The 16,562-nt window shown below is 45.0% G+C and overlaps 3 protein-coding genes across 3 annotated transcripts in view; 1 reads left to right on the top strand and 2 right to left on the bottom strand.

Moving 5' to 3' along the window:
* Positions 1-6,067, top strand: part of ZXDC (ZXD family zinc finger C) — a 33,738-nt gene extending 27,671 nt beyond the window's left edge. The window contains exons 9-10 of the mRNA XM_069083849.1: positions 2,954-3,055; positions 4,048-6,067. Of these exons, the coding sequence (XP_068939950.1) occupies positions 2,954-3,055; positions 4,048-4,134 (189 nt within the window). The 3' untranslated portion in view covers positions 4,135-6,067. The remainder of the gene's footprint in view (positions 1-2,953; positions 3,056-4,047) is intronic.
* The window catches only part of TMEM43 (transmembrane protein 43), a 350,998-nt gene that overhangs the window by 197,508 nt on the left and 136,928 nt on the right, over positions 1-16,562 (bottom strand). The gene's annotated exons all lie outside the window — the stretch shown is intronic.
* The window catches only part of CFAP100 (cilia and flagella associated protein 100), a 45,911-nt gene continuing 35,515 nt past the window's right edge, over positions 6,167-16,562 (bottom strand). The window contains exons 13-16 of the mRNA XM_069083851.1: positions 13,559-13,694; positions 10,067-10,269; positions 7,736-7,829; positions 6,167-6,652 (exon numbers count right to left, since the gene is read on the bottom strand). Coding sequence (XP_068939952.1) covers positions 6,539-6,652; positions 7,736-7,829; positions 10,067-10,269; positions 13,559-13,694 — 547 coding nt within the window. The 3' untranslated portion in view covers positions 6,167-6,538. The remainder of the gene's footprint in view (positions 6,653-7,735; positions 7,830-10,066; positions 10,270-13,558; positions 13,695-16,562) is intronic.

Below are 16,562 nucleotides of genomic sequence, written 5' to 3'. Positions count from 1 at the left end.
GTAGATAGCATCTTCCTTCATAGGTCCTTTGTAGTTTATTTAGTCTTTGCAGTATTCAGAATAACTTGGCTGCTCATAATTATTCTTCAAACAATATGACTGTTAACTGTATATGACATTTTCTTGGTTCTACTCATTTCACTTTTCATTATTTCATTCATGTCTTTCCATGTTTTTCTAAACTCAATCAGCTCGTCATTTCTTACAGTGCAGTAGTATTCCATCACAATCATACCACAACTTGTTTAATCATTCCCCAATTGATGGGCATTCCCTCGATGTCCATTTCTTTGCCATCACAAAGGGAGCTGATATAAATATTTTAGAATATAATAGGCTTTTTTTCCTTTTTCCCTAATTACCTTGGGAAATGGACCTAGGGGTGGTATTGCTGAGTCAGAGGGTACACACAGTTTTATAACTCTGGGCATAATTCCAGATTGCTCTCCAGTCTCCCCTACTTCTACCCAAGTGATACAAATAAAGAGTCCTCAGATGGGGAGAACTCCACAGTGATAAGAAGAGGAAAAGTGGGAGAACTCCTAACTAGGTCATTTTTACATAAAAAGAAGCTGCTGAACTGAGGATCAGTTCACTAGCCTTTCCTTCCGGCAGTTCCTGAGACACACTGCTTCTGCCGGCCTTTCCTTCACCCCTAGCCTGCAGGCTGACGTGAGGCTACGCCCCCTGCTGTGAGCAGGGAGGCCCAGGCAGTGTTGTGGTGGAACTTTGGGCCGGAAGCCGTGCTTCCTGCGCTCAGCCCGACACCCAGTCTGACTCCTCAGATCCTGAGAGATGGGAGCACAAAAACCCCAGTGCTGTATAAATGCTGGCTGCTGTTGTCACTGCTCTGCACAGAGATTGCCCACGAAAGAGCACCAGCGGTGTGGCCAGGCAGCAGCTGAACTTCTGCCGAGGCTGCTTCCACATCTGTCAAATTAGGCTAATACCCATAGCCTCTACTCCGCACGGTTGTCCATAACTCGAGACATGTATGCAGAATGCTTTGTAAAGCTTAAAGTGCAATACAGGTGTTTGCTGAGACTGTTCTTCCACTCCCCCAGTGGGAACGGCCCTAGGCCCGGCGGTCACCTGGAGCCGCACATTGGCCTAGGGGATGACTCACTCACTGTGTGGAAGTCGACAAGGATAGAGTGCAGAGAAGAGCACTGTGAAGGCTGCTGCAGAGACGTGGCGGAATGGGGAAGACAGTTTTAGAGAAGTAAGGATGTTTCATCGATAGCGACATTCTCTAAATGTTGATCTTTCACAACAGTGAAAAAACAAAAGAACATGGGTTAGAATATGATGTGCAACTCCTTGTTGAAGCAGCTCATCGAATGACTCCATCAATGTGCCTACAACACCAAGGAAAGCATTAAGGGCAAGTAGGCACCTAGGGCCCTTCATGGAGGAGGAAGAAGGCAGACAGCATTACACTTGGGTTGGCATGGAGTGCATCCTGCGATTTCAAATGGCTCCTTCCTGCAAAAGCCTGTTTCAACAATCAGACTTTGCCTGTTATTGTTACATGGCTTTGAACTATGGACACTGATTTCAGAAGAATTAAAATGACAGATAACCCAAAGAACAATGGAAAGACACATGATGGAGTTAAGCAGCCTGAAGATGACTTGTCTGCAAGACCAAAAAAAGTATAAAGAGAATGAGACAACTGGGGACACCTAGAATTGAGCTATATTGGTGCCCCCAAGGTCCTAAAAGAAAAAGGGATACCTTTGGTTCTCCGCTTAAATTGAGGAAAATGGACAAAGTTTGCATGGAGTGTTAAGGTATGGAGAGGGTCCAGTCTACACAGGTGGAAAGAAATGCTGCCTAGACCTTCCCAAGCATCACAGTAAAGTGTGTGGGAGCCATGAAGAGGTGAAGAGGGGATAGGGGAGTGCTCCCACAGAGACTATTAGAGTGAGTGAGTGGAGAGAAGGCAAGGAGGAGGAACAGAGCAAAGTTAAACCAGGTTTTAGATTTTCCAGTTGTAAAGTATTTATTTTCTCTTCCAGCTGAAAAGATAAATAAAAACAAAGCCTTTGTTACAAGTGAGTATTGTAAAGCAAAACAAACTTTGGTATTGTCCGCATCCAAAAACGTGTGTGTCGCATGTTCATCATGGATCTGGAGCCTTCACTTTGTTGTGCAGACATCTTCAGGCTTCCAGATAGCTCATTTGTATATTGTTGATGATACAGTATAGATCATTCCAGATTTGTAATAATGTAGAGCCATCTGAAGAATCTCTGACCGTAGCCATTTTCCCCCCACAGTGTATTTCACCAGACTCTGAAGCACTCATGGATTCAGGTCACTTTTCTGGGTGCCAGGGATACAAAGCAGAGAAAAAGTTACTGCCTTTAAAGAGCTTACATTCTTTTTGGGGAACCCAGCATGCTTGTACATAAGTCACTACAGGATAACTTGGGGGGGGGGGAAGAAATGTATGAACAGCTGGGTGAGGGGAATCAGGGAAGGCTTCTTGGAAGAAGTGGTTCCTGAATTGAATCTTGAAGGAAATACATATTCTGGGAAGTAGAGATGAGGACTGTGTCCATTCCAAGCCAGGATGCTTCAGTGTTGGGGTTTGAGGAACAGGGAGCTAACTCCTACTTTTCTCATAATAACTGACTTGGTTTTGACTGGGTGTCTGGTCCTGGCCTCTGTCCTGCTGCTGCCCAAGACCTGGCAGAGCCTTCTTGGGTGAGACAAAGCAGAAACTTGGCAGAGCGGTTGACTCAGTAGTTTGTGTCCTCTGCTGTAGACACTGCCCAGACCAAGGGCATGGTCGTGAGAGCAGTCATCTGTGAAGTGAGTGGCGTTTTCTGACTTAGTGATATTGATGGCAAAAAAATGATTGCATATGAAAAGATGGGAAAGAAATTGTTACAATGGATAATGTGTGTGAAGTTTTGAAGAGTTTCTCTAATTGCTGCTTCCCCAGGATGATCCCCCTGGAGATGGAGACTCCCCATTTCAGCTCAGCTCTCAGTCTTCCACATCACATTCTCAGCTCACTGTGGATTTACCAGTACATATACTTCAGGTATGTTTTTTAAAGAACTTTTTTCTTATTGCCAAATTAGATTAAAATAGAACTGATTTACTACCAGTATCCAACATTAACTTTTAATTAAAATTAAAATGTCTGATAGCAAGGAGGCTTTGGTGATTTTTCAAAAGACAAAAGGATCTTGCCTGTTTTCCTCGGTCCTTTGGATATTTTGGCAATCACTGGTACATTCCAGTAGAGAAAACATAAAAGTTCTGCTTCTTATAGTATGACTACAAAGACTTTCCAAATTGATAAATTCTATGTATTTTTTACAAATGGCAGTGCACTGGCTCTTCACTGCAGTTTTCACAGTTTATCTCTAATGTAGAAAGCTGAACTGACCAGTGATGACCATTTTTAACAGAAAGGAAACAGATTAATTTGCCCAAGTCATTGACTGAACTGGGAAAAGAAATTTCAGAATGAATCATGTGTGTGTAAATAAATAATCAACAGCTTAGATGCACTACCTTAAGTATAACTTAACTCAGTTTCTAACAAATGCTTATTTTTCACATTAAAAAAAATCCAAGTAGTACTTTTTTTTGCTTTTTTTTTTTTTGAGGGGGAAGGGCAGGGCAGTTGGGGTTAAGTGACTTGCCCAAGGTTACACAGCTAGTAAGTGTTAAGTGTCTGAAGTCAGATTTTGAACTAAGGTCCTCCTGACTCCAGGGCTGGTGCTCTATTCACTGCGCTATCTAGACGCCCCCTAAGTAGTTCTTTTAACTCCAAAATTCTCATTTCTATTTCTTGGCCTTTGGATTAGTTATTTGGCATTTTATTAGCAGTAAGAACAAAAGAAATGCTGTGATAAGTCAGCTCTTTGAGGCCTGAGAGTCTCTGAGAGTGGTGAAGTGTAACACAGCTGCCCAGGGAGGGATGTCAAGGCTTTACCAAGCCTTCCCATTCCATTTGAGTCACCATTCTCTAGGAACTCCCAGCACTTCTCATTCTAGCACTCACTCTCTGTTTTGGTTTCATAGGAGCCACATACTTCAGCTGAGGATGATGCCGGTTCTGATAACTCACAGTTCACAGGAAGCACAATAAACTTACAGGACCTAGAATGAGACTATTAGTATTGCTTAGGGGCGGGGAGGGATGCAAAGAGTGCAATCATGCTGTGGGAAATGGAAAAGATGTTTCCAGAGCTTAATTTAATTTAATTTTTAAAGAAAATGTGAAAAAAAAAATTGGCGCTAATGCATCTTGTTTTATGGTTCCACACAGAGAGTTTCTTCAAAAGACTCTTGGATGTATCAATAGATGTTGTTTGCCTTCTGCTTGGACTGTTAGGAAAGGGTCCCTTGGGTTGGGTTGTATGAAGCTGCCTTGCAAAATAGAAGGGCTGTGATAAAGCAAGCACTTTGATCCAGTGACTTACGCCACTTTGGTTTGTGAATCTGCCTTTCCATTGTTAAACTTGATCCACAAATCACTTGTTGCATTAAAAAATGACAACTTTTAAGAGGATGCAAAGATTTAGGTCAGTGAATGAATTCGAGACTGTCTGACCGATCTCTGGGCACTTAGACTAGAATGGAAGAAGGGGCACCGAGGCCAACCCTGTGCTGGAGAGAGGGCATGCCCTGAAGCCCATCTGCTGAACTGTGGGGGATTGACATCTGGTAGAGAGGAAACAGAATCCGCGGCCCTCCGTCCAGCACTCGCCGTCAGACACCTTGGCTGGTTCTTTGCCTTTCTGGATGCCCATGGGATGGCCATGTTCCAAGTACTTAGACTGTGCTGGGTTAGAACTGGGAGCAGTCTGAGAGGCCATCTAGGCCACCCCCTTATTTACAGAGAAGACGACTGAGGCTCAGAGGGTGTTGCAGCAGCATTTGAACCTATGTCTTCCTGATTCCAAGTCCAGCCCTCTGTCCATGATGCTGCACTGCCCATGTTCACAATGGCGTTCGTTCTGCTGGAGTGTGTGGTGGCCAAAAAGGTCACGAGGAAGCAACTCTGTGAGCGCCAGTGTCATGGTGCCAAGGACCTGGGATTCTGTCTGTGGGCGGCCTCTCCACTGGGGCAGGCTCCAGCTCTATCTCCTCAGAGCCGCCCTCCACCACACCCCTAGCCCTGGTGTGTGAGGGGAAGGGGGCTTCCCTTCAGTATGCATCAGCCTGTTTAGAACAAGGGGAAAAAGCAGGACCATGGAGTGCATGTGGGAGTGGGCTTCTGGCCATCCTGGCTTCATATCCCACATAAAATTTGGGCCATAGAGTTGATCTTTTAAACAAATTTTGCATTTGGGTATTTATACTTGTTGATCACTTGGCAATGCCTATGAAGTTATGTAGACTTAATAGTATGGCTTGTGTACCTTTCCTGTTGTGAGGTCTAAAGATGTGCTTTGTATAATATGTATAAATAGGATTTTTTACAGAGGAAGCCGTGTCATACAAAAGGACATGAGTTTCTAACCTTGCACATATTTATTTGGTATTTACGGTTATGGAATTCACACAGGGTCCTTCAGAAATGCTTTTTTTTCTTGTGCCTTTGGAAGTCAATGCTTGTATAAAGATGCTGTTTTGTTTCTCAGACATGAAAGGAATACAAATTACTCCTACTTTTTGACTTGTGCTCTTTGGAGCAATCCCAGCAAACCACTGCGACTCCTTGTCTGCCCTGCTGTCTGCACTCTCCAAGCCCCCTCTGAGCCCGTTCCAGCGTGGCCGTACCTTCATGGACATCTCCTTATGGGCACACCTCTCTTTGTGGAATTGCATGCTGCCTCCCTGGCCTCCAGCCCACGCTGGTGTGGCCAGAGAACGTCCTGATCCATTCCCTCTACAAGCCCGGGCTTCTTCCCACCCTGTCATGGACGCTCTCCCTGGGGAAGCTTGTGGCTGGGGCTTACAGGATGTGTGTGTGTCGCTAACATGGGCGCGACATGTACTGACTAGTGGTCAGATTTTTCTTGGCTTTGAGGTTCATTGCTGGCAATGGACGTGACCCCTAGTGCAGATGAATTAATAAAGCTTTTTTTTTTTTTAATGGTCTCACACTTGCAGTTTTACATGACTTAGTACAAGGAACCACTGTGACTCCTAGGGGTTGAAAATGTATCTGCCCAGAATTGGAATAACTTTCCCATTCATTGACTCTTCGTCTGGTGCCTTCTCCTCTTTGAATAGCGTAGCTTAAGGCATCGTTTCAGTTCTCTCCCCACTGCTTTTACAGAACTCTTGGGAAAAGGTGATTTTATAACAGAGTCTCAGCCTCTTTAAAGGGGCCTCCTTGCACAACCAAAAGGAGCATGGGCTTTTATTTTAGTTTAAACACAAGCACAGAAAGAACATGTGTGTCCAGGGATGCTGGGGGGGCAAGGGGTCGGAGCGACTCTAAATCACACAAGTAAACCAATGCGGTCTGTTTGCTTCGATTGTTTACATCTCTTACAAGCCTTCTGCCAACTGCACGGGGGGTGGGTGTGTGTGCATGCATGTGCATGCGTGTCAGGATGGGCTAAGTGAAGAAGAACAGCAGTTCTTCCTTCTCCTTGTCATACATGTGTTCAGTCTCCTTACTCCTGATCTTGCTGGCCGCAGGCTCTGAGCGGTACACGAGCTTCCTGCCCGTCTGCAGAGAAAAAATGAGGTAGGGCTTAGTTGGAGCACCCAGCTGGTGACCCGGAGGCAGTCGCTATTTCCAGATGCTGTTTACCACACTTTGTAAAGAGCCTAAGTAGACATTTTAGGCACTGGCTTAGCAGATGGAAATGAGACTATCCCATGACCTACTTCACTGCTCAAAATAGGGTCCCAGTCAACCCCTTAGACTTGTAGAAAAATTGTGTTTGACGCACTCAGGAGACAGACACAAATAAAAGCCCATTGGTTGTGTTGTGAAGGGTGTTGGTCATCCTTGGCCCTTCTGTTTTCATGAAAATGAGCTGTTTCTAATTGTGTGAAGTGCCTTCTGGGGGAAAAAAACAAAACACTGGTGTTGGGAGTGCCAAGCGCCATCTTGTCCTCAGGTCACTAGGTGGTTCACCATGCAGGGCACAGACCTTTTTGTTTGGCACTCACCTACAGAATGGGATGGGTCAGAGGTCAGTGGTGTGAGAGGGACCTTCGTGTAGCTGGAGGGTGATTGGGAGAAGTGGAACATAGCTAAGGGAGTGAATGAGTGGCAGTTTTCAAGGCAGGCACCAGCTCGGAGCAAAGAGGAGCTCTTTAATGTTAATGAGGAGCTCCCAGGTCCCAGGGATTGTCAGGCAGAGACCAGAAATGCTGCAGAGGGCATTCCCGTATTGGGGCTCGAGTCAGGTCCCTCCAAATGATGTCTTTTCTGTGCCTAAAGGCTCCTGGGAGCTTGCCTCCTGCAGGGGCTTTTGTGCACTGGATGGCATCAGGAGGCCCAAGGGCCCTTAGAGCAGGGCACTGGAACCTGTGGAGATATCCCATGTATCCTGATTAAACATGGGACCGGAGGGCGCATTGCCCCATAGGATTCTAAAGTGTAATGAAACCTAAAGCGCTTGCCTCTGGGACGTCCCAGCCAAGAAGCGAAGGAGATTTACGACTTTACCTCTGAAGAGAGGAAGGTCAAGAGCAGAGCCAAAGCCCGTCCTTGGTGTCTTCTGGAATGCTCCGTCTTTCTTCCCCCTCCCCTTCCGTCCAGATAGCTGGCCTGGCCTCCCACCGCCCACCTTCTCCCTACCTTTTTCTTGATGGTCGCATGGGCCCTGGCCAGGGCTCTCTGGAGCCGTTCCTCCTGCATATGTTTGAGGAGTCTTACTTTCTCTTCCCTCAGCCTGCCCAATAAAAAGGACCGCAATGAGCAGCGTGCTGGGACAGCCAGTCTGTGCAATCCCTACCCTACAAGTGCCAGGCTGCCTTGCTGTAGCCGTCTTGCTGAATCCAGCCTTCTCCCACATACAGCTCCGGACACAGGGAGCCTTCTTTCCATTTGGCCTTAGCCAAATGATATGTTCTCTTTGGCATCACCACGACCCACACCCATCTCGTTCCCCCTGTGATAATATCCAGCCTTGTACAATAGCTTAAACTGAGACTGCATCCTGAGTGTGTTGGCATCTGTCACTCCTGCCCATGAATTGGGAGTGACCTGCATGGTATAGTTGGGAGGGTGATTGCCAGACGTCCCCAGGTTGGCCAGTACCTGATCCCACCATTTTATTGACATGCCTCACTAGGGTACTGTACTGGGCTGCGTTGGCATATTTGAAGTATGGGGAGGTGGTTACGGGATGAAATAGATAAAGGAAGGGTGTGCCTTGGAGTCAGGTCCTCCTTGAGGCATCACCAGCACCAGACCCCATGGGTAGTGGGACCCTCCTCACCTGATGTTTACTATGAACCCTGGGTCACAGCTTTGCTTCCTCCCCCCAAAAAATGGTGAATTTCTCTTTCCCCAGGATCTGGAAGTTTGCCATGTAGCCTTTGACCCACCAAGCGATCATTAGAAGTTGAGAGATCCTTTTCCCCCAGTGACCCACCACAAGGGACAGCAGTGCAGGAGGGCTGAACTAGGAAAAAGGATTGAGCCCATGGATGGCACCATGTTAAAGCCTCTGACCTTTGTCTTCGGAGCTATGTATGGAGGTGCTGTTACTTTCCTTTGGGGGAAAGGCCAGTCATGTGATTGCCTCCTAGGGAATTTACAGTGAGGCACACTGGCATCTGAATCTTAGAGCTGCAGCCTGGGTGAGGCTTTTGAGAACTCAAGTGACACCTCCCCTTCCCCTACCCCCTCCACTCCCAAAGCAAATATATGTCGAGTGTAAGACTCGAACCCAGGGCTTTTGACTCTAAGACCAGGCCTCTTGACCTTATTTTGTATCATGGGACCTTTCTCAGATACATAACAAAATATTTAAGATTACACAAAGAAACTTGAAGTACGGTTATCAAAAGATTTTAAAAAGGTAGTTCATGGACTCAGGATTAAGAGTCTCTCCTCTACATCATATTATTTTCTTCCTCCTTAATCATTTAGTGAATCCTTATTTTAGAAATGAAGCTGGGAAAGACACTTTCATTCCTTTCAAGGCCAGGCAAGCTGAGTAAATCCTGTCCAGGGCAGACTTGGAGGCAGGCTCCCCATGTTCTTACAGCTCCATGAGGGAGATTCAAGTCACGAAATGTTCATTTAAGATGCCTGCTATGTGTGAACTGTTGTGCTTGGTGCTGTTGGAGACACAAAAGCATCCTTAAAAACTCCTTATTCTCGGGGCAACCAGGTAGCACAGCGAGTAAGAGCACCGGCTCCAGTGTCAGGATGACCTGGAGATCGAATCTGGGCTCAAATACTCAGCACCACACCCAGAAATAACTGGCCGTGTAATCTTGAGCAAGTTAGTTAACCCCGATTGCTTAAAAAAAAAAAAAACCTCCTTATTCTCATGGAGCTTACATTCTAATGGAAGGAAACCACATGTACACAGATAATACAAAGACATTATAAGAGAGGAAGGGAGGTCTAGTAACAGGCTCAGAAAAATTCTCTTATAACTGAGCTTTGAAGGAAGCAAGGTGTCAGGAATTAAAGGACTCCTCCAGAGAGAGTAGATCTGGTGAGGTACCATCTCCTTGACAATTCCTTTTTTTCTTTACATTTACCCAAATGCACTAATGCTTTGGTTAACACCAAAATAAAGATCAGAACCAGATGGAACACCCCTATCATCTACTGTCACCTAGCAGAGAGCAGAGGTCCTGGAGCTGGGGGACCAACCACCCCATAGGGCACATTGCACCAAGGGGCAAGGGCAGATAATGGGAAGGCTCCAGAAATGAAGGTATCATCTGTTAGGTGCCATAAAAAATAGTGAACATACTCATGGCTGCATTAATAGAAAGAGTATCCAGAATGAGGGAGATTATTTTCCCTATCATCTGCCCTTGTTAGAATACATCGGGAATATGGTGTTCCATTGAGGGAGACACGCTATGAGGAATATTGATGAAGCTTGTCCAGAGGAGGACCACTAGGGGTCACTGTGGCCGCAGGGCGTTTGTCAGGCCTCACCTTAGTCTTCTCTCCTTCTCTTTGGCCTTCTCCACCTGCTCAATTCTCCATGGTGGGACCTTCTCCAGATTCTCTAGGAGTTCATCCAGCTGGTGCTCAATAATGGTGAGCATCTGCAGGGTACCCAGGCTGGACTCACAGTCCCCAATGCAGTGACGGTACACCTCCACCACCTTTTTGTTCAGGCTGGCCAACATCTTGTTCTAGACACGGGTGAGGAACAAGAAAGCAAAAAGGAAAGTCACCGGGCTGTAGAGCCCCATAGGGAGAAAGGTTAGGGAGCCTAGAGTCTCCATCAGATTCCTCCTTGGTATCAGCTTCTGGATTGATCTTTTAGCTTCACTTCTCTGCTCCCACACATTAATATGAGATTTAACTTAGTGTTATTTGTATATTTTTCAAAATGACTTGGGCAGCTGTGGAAATGGGGGTCAGAACATCTGCTTGCCCCCTCACATTTCTCATTGCTGCTTGCCTGGTTCTCTTTCTCCCAATTCTCATTTTCTCCTACTACAATCTATCTTGAATCAAACTTATTTCTGTGTGTCCTATCACACTTCTCTCCCCCCTTATCCTTGAGCATCCTAAATGTTTAGTTCTTTGATGCTGATTTTCCACTTCTATGTCCCTAGTACCTAGTCTAATGCTTTGAACTTAGTAGATGCTAATAAAGGTTTATTCAATTCCTGTTATGCTCCTTATTAGTTGTACACCCTTGGGAAAGTCACTTCTCTCTGGGCCTCATTTTCTGAATCTGTAAAATGAAAGAATTGACCCGGATGCTCTTCAAGCTTCCTGTTAGCTTGTGAGTCATCTAATGTGGGTACATCTAATTCAGGGGTTCAGAGAAATGTATAATTTTGAAGTTGGAGAAGACCTCAGCAGCCATCCAGATGGTCCAAACCATATCCAAAAAGAAACCCCCACTACAACATACTGAGTAAAGACTGGCAGCCTGCAGTGCAGAATAGTCATAGTACCTGCTAATGCCATAGGACCTGTACCAGTTGGTAACTCTCCTCAATTCCATGCCCCCTGATCTATGTCACTAACATTCTCCATGGCTCAGCTAAAGTTAGATCTCTTCCTTTGATCTCTGGGAGCATTGATGGGTCAGGCCATTCATCTGGCCCATGCTCAGAAGTTATTTGACAAATGGCACCCAGCACAATGCCTTCCTTACATGTCAGATATTTTTTGAAGATGACCATGCTATCTCATCTCACCACACTTGTTCAAATTGCCCCAAGCCATTCCTCCAGTCCTTCACCCTCCTCCCTCATTATCCAATCAATTTCTAAGTCTTGTCTATTCTTTATCAATAAACATTACTGAGCACCTACTGTGTGCCAGACACTGTGCCAAGCATGGGGTATACAAAAAGAGGCAAAGGAAGTCGGTCCTCAAAAAGCTCACAATCCAATGGAAGAACTCAACAATCCATGCTGATGACATCTACAAAATTACTCTTCCTAAAATACAGCCTTGACTATCAATTCCCTGTTCAAAAATTGTTGGTTGCTTCCTGATGCCTCTAAGATAAAATGCAAATTTCTCAACCTGGCATTTGCAGCCCTCCAGGTCTCAGCTGCCTCCTGCCTTTGCAGTCTTAGTTCACATGATTCATTCACATTTATATGCTTAATTCTGGTCAAATGGGCATATACCAGCTGTTCCCCAAACAACATGCCATCTCCCATTCTAGTACCTTTCCAGGGCAGCCCTCCATCCCTGAAATGTACTCCCTTCTCACATCCTTTTTTTGGGAATGCCTAGCTCCCTTCAAAATGGAGATATCAAGCCTCCTCCTACACCACACAGTTGTTAGTACCCTCTCCTGCTTTCTATACGCTTATCTGTGTGCACATTCTATTTCCGCAAGAGAAGATTAGCTTCTGGAGTGCAAAGATTAATTAATTTCTGTCTTGTATCCCTAGTACCAAATACATTACCTTATAGGGAGTAGTTGCTTAATATGTGTTGATTGTATTGAACTGAATTCCAAGTCCTGCTGGACTCCCGTCTTCTACTCACCACTGGCTCCCCCATTTCACCTAAATCCAGACTTGGTCCTTCCTGGGATTGATTTAATCTCCCACTTCCTAGCATCCTCCTGCTGCAATTTCCCCCAATCCCCAGTATTCTGAGCTGACTTCTCCAGCAGTTATAGAGGCTTTGATCCCCATTTCTCCCCTTAGCCTATCACCACCCATCCCAGTCCTCAGGCCAGCCCATGCCTTTGTATTATAGTCATGTGTGTACTTGTCTAATCTTTCCTATTAGATTTCAAGCTTTGTGAGGCCAGGGATCTTGTCTCTTGTATCTGCAGTATGACCTCAATATGAGTCAATAGTACTTATGACATGGCAGCCAAAAAAAAAGTTAACTCGATCTTAGTTGTTAAGAGAAACATTATGTACAGTACAAGAGAGAGGATCCTAGCCTTTGGGCATGGTATTGAGTTTGGGGTACCACATCCAGGAAGGATGTTGACAAACTGGAGATTGTCCAGAGGATGATGATGGGCCTCAAGTTCATGCCATATCAAGAGTAGAGCTAGGGAAGACCTAGTTAAGCCATAACTGTCTTCAAGCATTTTTGAAAGACTGTCATGGATAAAAAGGATTGTGCTTGGTCTTCTTGGATTCAGAAGGCAAAACGGGGAAGAAAAATTGTGTGAAATAAAATTCAACAAGCATTCACAAGAAGGCCGTTCACTATATGCTCAAGTCTGTCTCAGGCACAAGCGACCACGTGTTCATAATACAAAGATAGACATGGGCTTTAGAACTTAACTGTCTTGGGAAGGATGAGACCCTTCATCGTTCATTCACTAAGGAATTGTTAGGGTATATACTGGTTATGATGAGCCAATACTCAACATTCAGGAAATGTTAAGTTCCTGAAGGAGATACAAAGATAGATAGACAAAGCCTTTTCTTGAAGGAACTTAACACAGTAGGGTATGGAGTCATCTGTCAGACAAATTACTGATACAAAAAAGGATGAGATAGATTCAAAAGCCAGGTTCAAGCAAATCACGGGGAGAAATTTTTGAAGAAGCTGGAGGGTTAGAGAAGACAATAGAGAGCCACACTCAAGGGTTTTGGATAGAGGGATTATTACCCTCTATAACGAGAGCTGTCAGAACGATTACTGAGGTCACCCTCAGGCTTTGGTTACCTTAAGAATATAAAACTCAACATTGAGAACTTTGTTTTTTTATAAATGTATTATCTTTTTCTTCATCTCTGTAGATCTATTCTCTGTCTCTTTCCCTTTTTCTTCATTTCCCTCTTCTCTCTTCTATTCCTCCATGCCCCTCACTAGCCACTGGCTCCCCTATGCATTTCTTTGTCCCTCCACAGGCCCTTGGAAGGTAGGGGTCTAAAGCATGGGTTTTCCAGTATTTTAATGCTGAGGCTTTTGACTATCCCATGCCTTTCCTGGAACAAACCAGAGTTCCCTGGGCCATCTTGCAGCCAGACTTACCTGGTAATCACCCTTATACTCGCCAAAAGAGAAGACACGGGCTTTGAGTTGTAAGTCTGAAGCAATCTCCTCTTCCTTAGCAATGGAGGTCATCAGAGTGGTTGACAGTAGCTTCAGCTGGTTGATTTCTCTGTCCCTGGGAGGAAGAGAGAGACAGAGACAGAGAGAAATAGAGAGACATAGAAAGAGAGAGACAGAGACCAAGAAAGGTGGGAGCTCAGGGCCAAGCTTGCTCCTCTCTGGAAGCAGAGGCTGTGTGTAGTAGAAAGAGTAATGGATTTAGGGTTAGAAGGTTTGGGTTCAAATATCTTCTCTGATTTTCTTAATCAGAATTTAACCTTAGTTTCTCCAATGTAATTCAACAACATGGAATATTTATCAAATGCATACTATGTGTGTGGATTCAAACACAATAAAACACCCCTGTCTTTAATTTCCTTACATTATTCTGGGGGTATATGATATATACACAGATAATTATACACACCATCATTTGAAGAGGGAGAAAGCATTAATAACTGGGGTGGTGCTTGGGATTCTGAGAGGCAGAAGTGAGCAGGGAATGCATTCTACTTGTGGGAAACAGTCTGGGCAAAGGTACCGAGGAAGGAGATGGTAAGTCAAGTTTGGAGAAATAGCTAATAGACCAGTTCAACGGGAATTTAGAAAGCTTGAAAGGGTGGAGGGGGACGGGGAGAAATAAGAAATAAGTCTGAAAAGGTAGTGAGGATCCAGATTGTGGAGGGTTTTTAATGCCAGGCTGAATAGTTTATTTTTATCCTAGAACCAATAGGAAGTCCCTGAAGGATTTTGAATGGGGGAGTATCATAGTAAGCCCATGTCTTAGGAATATGAATTTGGCAGCTGTGTGGAGGATGGATTGGAGAGGGAAGCAGAGAGACCAGTCAAGAGGTGATTGTACTAGTCTAAGTAAGAGATAATGAGTTAAAGTAGTATATGTGAGTGGGGGAAAAAAAAGGTAAGTATATAAGAGATGTTGCAGAGATAGAATGGATAAGATCCAGAGCTGTTTAGGGGCAGCCAGGTGGCTCAGCGAGTAAGAGCACTGGCTCCAGTGTCAGGATGACCTGGGGATCAAATCCTGGCTCAGATATTTAGCACCACACCCAGAAATAACTGGCCATGTAACCTTGAGCAAGTTACTTAACCCTGATTGCTTTAAAAAAAAAAAGATTCAGAGCTGTTTGACTATGGGAAGTGGGGAGAAGGCAGAGTTTAGGATGACACCAGATTTGTAAACCTGGGTAACTGGAAGGATGAGAGTGCCACCAAACATAAACCAGGAAGTTTGGAGGAGGGATGGACTGGGGAGAAAATTAGACTGGATTTGGTTAGGGCATGTCAAGTTTGATTTGCCTAGAGGATCAAGGCAGAGGTGTCCAGCAGACAATTTAGGACGAGTTCAGGAAAGAGATAATGTTTGCAGATACAGACTTGGAAGTGATCTACAAAGAAATGAAGACTGAACCCATTAGAACTTATGGTATTACCATGGGAGAGAGTGTAGAGAGAAAAGACAAAAGGTCCCAGGGTCAGATGCTCATACTTGGTGGGAGAAGACTGGGAAGTGGTCAGAAAGAAATGAAAATATCTAAGAGAAATCAATGTCCCACAAGCCAAAGGAAAATCATGTCCAGGAGGAGGGAGTGGTCAATAATGTCAAAAACTGCAGAGAGGTCAAGTAGACTCATGAAAACAAAACTATTAGACTTAGTAGGTGAGAGACCTTTGGTAACCCTGGAGAAAATAGTTTCAGTTGAGTATTGGGGTTAGAAGCCATATTGCAAGAGGTGAATAAATGACAAAGAGGTGAGAAATTGGAGACTTTGAGGATAAATAACCCTTCTAGGATTCTGACCCTGAAAAGGAGTAGCTTTAGAAGAAAGTAACTTAAGGGGATGGCAGAGTCCACTGGAAGTTTTTAAAGACTGGGAGGAGATGAGGGTGTGTTTGCAGGTGGCAGGAAAGGAGCCAATGGATAAGAAAAGTTAGGTGAAAGAGAGAGAGCAAGCAAAATTCCAGGAGAGACAGAAGGGAAGGGATTTAAGAGTACGAGTGGGCTGGCGTGGCAAGGAGAAAGGTGTCCTCTTCCTCAGAGACTGGAGCAGAGGAGAGAATCAGTACAACATCGAGGGGTTTGAGGTATAAAGTAGGAGACAAGAGACAGCTCATGAAGGATGGATTTTGTTTCTTCAGCAAACTCTTAAGTGAGAGGGTTTAACCAGATGATCTCCAAGCTCCCTTTCAGCCTGTGCTCCTGAGGTGGCCAGGAGCCTAAGAGGACTTCTAAGTGAGGTAGGGAGCAGCTGGGATCTAGATAATCAAGCCATTTTCATCCTTAAAGCGTCTCCAGCAGTGTCATGGAAGCAGTCCAAAAAAAGGGAACTGTTCTCAGCAGCCGCATGTATGTCTGTGCTTCCTATCATGGAGATGGAGTCAGCCAGCTTACTACAGGCAAGCAGGAATGACATCAAGCTATGTTTTCCTGGACTGTCACCACCATTTTGTGCACTATGAATGACTATGAGGAAAGTGAGTGTGTGAGGAGTATGTGGGAACCAGCTCAAACCGCCCCTCAAGAGCAGAGAGTTAAATCTTCAGTGTGAATATTCTCACCTACCACTGGCCAAATCTCCACTGTTGGCTCTCCCAGCCACTCACTAATGGAGATGTGGCCAGACTAGATTCAATCTCGGAGACCCAGAGACCCCAGACCACTTTGGCCAGGCTGGTTCAATCAACCAGAGAGCCTCACATTTTGTTCCCATTCAGTCATTCCCATGAATTCCTTGGGTCTCCGTTTCCCCTTCTATAAAAAGGAGATTTACATATTTGTACATCCTAACAACCCTTCTAAGAAAAGCACATTGCAAACTTTGAAGCACCATAAAATTATAAATTCTCATTACTACCTTCCTCCAGGATCAGGGGACTCAGAGAGGGAGATGGGGCTTCATTGACCTGAGGCAGAAGCAACACAGAG

This window comes from Petaurus breviceps, unplaced genomic scaffold (genome assembly GCF_028583685.1).
Source record: "Petaurus breviceps papuanus isolate PSGF00001 unplaced genomic scaffold, PetGlider_PUasm1.0 174, whole genome shotgun sequence".
NCBI lineage: Eukaryota > Metazoa > Chordata > Mammalia > Diprotodontia > Petauridae > Petaurus > Petaurus breviceps.
The sequence above is the reverse complement of the archived record's forward strand: the minus strand, read 5'-3'. Positions and strand labels throughout refer to the sequence as shown.